Here is a 4,428-nt window from a genome sequence, read left to right as displayed (position 1 = left end):
CTGCTCTCCTCTCCTCTCTCTCCCTATGCTTCTATATGCCACCATTACACATCACTAACTGTGTGTCTCCTCTCTCTCGTAGTGTGTCCTCTCTCTCTCCCTGTACCTTTCTGCAGGTTGCCCTGGCCCTGGAGCTCTACATCTCTGACGAGCAGTCACCGGCCACATCAACCTGACCAGTGTTTGATTGTTGTGTCTTGTTGCTTTTCTTCTTTTGTCTCTCCTCTATCCACTCACCCCAACCGGTCGAGGCAGAAGGCCGCCCACCAAGAGCCGGGGTCTGTCGGAGGTTTCTTCCGTTAAAGGGAGTTTTTCCTCCCCACTGTCACCAAGTGCTTGCTCAAGGGGGATTTGTTGGGTTTTCCCTATGTAATAATATTGATAACAGTAAGGTCTAGACCTTAACTTTGTAAAGTGTCCTGAGATGGCTTTTGTTGTGATTTGGCGCTATACAAATAAAATTTGATTTAATTTGATTTGATTTGATCCATACTGAACTGAGCACCATCAAAATATAAGAACTTTTATGCAAACAGAAAACTCATTCAATCTGTAGTTTTGAGTGTACATATATGGTTTGTGAGTGCAGAACAATTTGAGTGATTCTGTTCAAAATCTGTTCTCCTGATATTTTCCAGATGTTCTGGCATATTCAGAGCACTTGAGAATGTGAAAGTATCTTGGGTAATCCCATCCTGGCAAACATACCTCAAAAGGAATAAAGAAAATGATACTCAAAGTCTAACATGCTTCCTGGTCAAAAATGTTTTGCTCTCAGTGGATTTTGCATAAACGTAGAACATGAAAAATTAAAATTGAGAACAATCAGCAAAGGAATCTTGTACTACACTTGTGAATCTTGGGGGTAGTTAAGGGAATAGTTGGACGAGCCTACTTACTTTCTTGCCGAGAGTGAGGAGAAGAGATTGATACTACACTCATAACTGTTATGTATGTTGCTAGATCCTGAAGGATATTAGCTTAGCATACACACAGGAAACAGGGACACAGCTAGCCTTGCTCTCTCAAAGTTTAAATGCCTACAGCGGGTAAAATAAGTATTGAATACGTCATCATTTTTCTCAGTAAATATATTTCTAAAGGTGCTGTTGACTTGAAATCTTGACCAGATGTCAGTAACAGCCCAAGTAGTGCATACATACAAAGAAAACAAAACAAAAATAAGTTATGTGTAATAAAATGGAATGACACAGGGAAAAAGTATTGAACACATGAAGAAAGGGAGGTGCAAAAAGGCATGGAAAGCCAAGACAAAAGCTGAAGTCTATCAGTAATTGTCAGTGGAAATTTGTATCAGCTGGTTCAGTCCCAACTGATGGCCTATAAAAAGGTGTCACACAAGAAGCATCTCATGATGGGTAAAAGCAAAGAGCTCTCTCAAGACCTTCACAACCTTATTGTTGCAAAACATACTGATGGCATTGGTTACAGAAGGATTTCTAAACTTCCGAATGTTCCAGTGAGCACTGTTGGGGCCATAATCCGGAAGTGGAAAGAACATCATTTCACCATAAACTGGCCACGACCAGGTGCTCCTTGCAAGATTTCTGACAGAGGAGTGAAAAGAATTATCAGAAGAGTTGTCCAAGAATTGTTTCAAAGAAAACAATAAGTGCACTCTACTGCCCTGGCCTGTAATGCATGCTCACCACGCAAGACTCCATTGCTGCAAAAAAAGCATGTTGAAGCTTGTTTAAAGTTTGCTACACACTATTTAGACAAACCTGTGAAATACTGGGAGAACATGGTTGGTATGGCTTTTTTGGGGTGATGTGCTTTCCACTTGCCATTTGACCTCCAAACATGGTGTGTATTATGGCATCCAAAGAATTCAATTTTGGTCTCATCTGACCAGACTATAAAGTTTGGAGGTGGGAATGTCATGGTATGGGGCTTTTCAGCATACGGCACTGGCAAACTTCATATAATTGAAGGAAGGATGAATGGAAAAATGTACCGAGACATTCTTGATAAAAATCTACTGCTGTCTACCAAGATGAAGATGAAACGAGGGTCGACATTTCAGCAAGACAATGATCCTAAACACACAGCCAGGGAAACTCTCAATTGGTTTCATAGAAAGAAAATAAAGCTGCTAGACTTCACCTGTCTTGAATCCAATAGAAAATTTATGGAGAGAACTAAAGATGAGAGTTCATAGAAGAGGCCCACTGAACCTTCAAGATTTGAAGACTGTTTGTGTGGAAGAATAGGCCAAAATCACACCTGAGCAATGCATGTGACTAGTTTCTCCATACAGGAGGCATCTTGAAGATGTCATTACCAACAAAGGCTTTTGTACAAAGTATTAAATTAATTTCAGTAAGCATGTTCAGTACTTTTCCCCGGTGTAATTCTATTTTATTACACATAACTTAATTTCTGAACTTATTTGTTTTGTATGGTTTTGTATGTGTGGATTACTTGGGTAGTTACTGACATCTGGTGAAAATTTTATGTCAACAGCACCTTTAGAAATATATTTACTGTGAAAAATTGTGATGTGTTCAATACTTATTTTACCCGCTTTACACCTAAACAAACTACACACAACATGTTAATTAGTGAGGTTTAGAGATGCACTTTGGCATATGTTTGAACTTTGGACAGAGCCAGGCTGCATTGTGTACCTAGCTTCCACTCTTTAACTCTTTTCCACTGCTAAGCTAAGCCAACCCCCTCCTGACTCCAGCTTCATATTCAGTGTACACACATTAGTGTGAATCTTCTCATCTCCTTCTCTGCATAAAAGTGAATACTTCTCAAAATGTCAAAGCATTTCTTTGTTTGACACAGCAGTGACAAAATATATTATACCATATTATAGCTCATCATCCTCTGCATACTGTATGTATCATTCATGTGCTATTCAACAACATCCCTGTCAAAACAAAATGTTTTTGGCTTCATAGCTGCACAGGACCACTACATGTATATGTCACTGCCCACAACTGACCGGAATAGAGTGACACCTCCCAATTTAAAAGCACTTGCAGAATGGATTCATGATTTCTTAAAGCTTACTCTGCTTACTTTTGTAGCTCTAGTTGGGTCTTGAGTTTCTTCTTTGCTCCTTGGGTCAAGTCATACTTGTTTAAGTCCTCCTCTGTCAGTGCTAAAAACTGTGGGTTAAACAGGAAAACAGATTCAGAGCATGTTGTTAGGATCTCTCTCAAGCCAAGGGGTGAGAGAGAGGTAAGAAGGACCCAGACTGCAGTGTGACAGTTTAGATAAATGAGAAGGTTTTATTAACAAACTAAAACAGGGGAGAAGTGATGGTGGTGATGGTTTAGTCAGAAAGGACAATCCGGTTTACAGGAGGAGCATGTGGAGACAGGCTGATCCCGTGGAGTGGTGCAAGGAAGATGAGCAGCTGAGTCGAGCGGTGAGTGAGATGGTGGCAGTAGGAAGGCTGGCCCAGATGGGATGGTGCTGACGAGGAGAGCTGCTGGTGTGTGACGGCTGAATCAGATGATGAACTGAGGTGAGTGCAGATCGGCTGGCCCAGACGTAATGGTGTCAGCGAGGGAAGTTGCTGTTGCAAGCTTGTAGGAGGCAAAACTTTGTGGTCTAGGTACAACAACGAACCGGAGGTGAATGAGTGGAAGCCTGGAGGATATATAGGCCAGGTGTTGATTAGGCAGATCTGCCACAGCTGTGAAGCATTCCAGGAATACCGGTGTGTGCAGGGAGGGAGGGAAGGAGGGAGGGAGAAACAGAGAGAGAGGCATGGAGCAGAGCGCAACCCTGACAGGACCCCACCCCCCAAGGATGGATCTCAGACAGCCAAAACCAAAGCCCCCCTGAACAAAGGAACAGGGCAGGAGGTGGGGGACCCGGAGGGCAGGCGCCGACAAAAACAAAAACAACCCCTGCAACAATAAACCAAAACCCAAAGTCCCAAAAAAAACTGTGCACGCAGTCCAAAAGAAAGACACGGACACCCTACAGTGACCCATGAGTGCCAGGCAGGGGCGAAGAAAGACTGTTTGGGAGGACGGCTTTGACATCAGGCTGGAGAGTGGAGAGGCTGTTCGGGAGGTGGGCCTCTGTGCTAGCCAAGGTGCCAGGCAGGGGAGCTGAGAGGCCGCTCGGGAGGACGGCCTCGACGCCAGGCAGGGGAGCTGAGAGGGCACTCGTGAGGACAGACTCAATGCCTGGCAGGGGAGCTGAGAGGCCACTCGTGAGGATGGCCTCGGCGCCAGGTGGGAGGGCTGAGGGGCCGCTCGGGAGGATGGTCTTGGCGCCAGGCAGGGAACTGGAGGAGTGGTGCTGGCTGCAGCGGTGGTGGCTGGCTCAGGAAGTGGCAGCTGCTGGAGCTCAGGGACTGGCTGAAACGAAGGACGCAGCGGCAGTGGGAGCTCTGGCCAAGAAGAGAGCTGCGGCAGCAGTGGGAGGTCTGGCTGA

The 4,428-nt window shown here is 44.6% G+C and overlaps 1 protein-coding gene across 1 annotated transcript in view; it reads right to left on the bottom strand.

The window, feature by feature from the left end:
* zcchc14 (zinc finger, CCHC domain containing 14) overlaps positions 1 to 4,428 on the bottom strand; it is a 49,367-nt gene that overhangs the window by 15,710 nt on the left and 29,229 nt on the right. Inside the window, exon 9 of the mRNA XM_020604335.1 lies at positions 3,055 to 3,143. Within this exon, the coding sequence (XP_020459991.1) occupies positions 3,055 to 3,143 (89 nt within the window). The remainder of the gene's footprint in view (positions 1 to 3,054; positions 3,144 to 4,428) is intronic.

Source organism: Monopterus albus, unplaced genomic scaffold (assembly GCF_001952655.1).
Source record: "Monopterus albus unplaced genomic scaffold, M_albus_1.0 scaffold65.1, whole genome shotgun sequence".
NCBI classification, from domain to species: Eukaryota; Metazoa; Chordata; class Actinopteri; order Synbranchiformes; family Synbranchidae; genus Monopterus; species Monopterus albus.
Note: the sequence above shows the minus strand (reverse complement) of the source record. Positions and strands in the feature narration are given on the sequence as shown.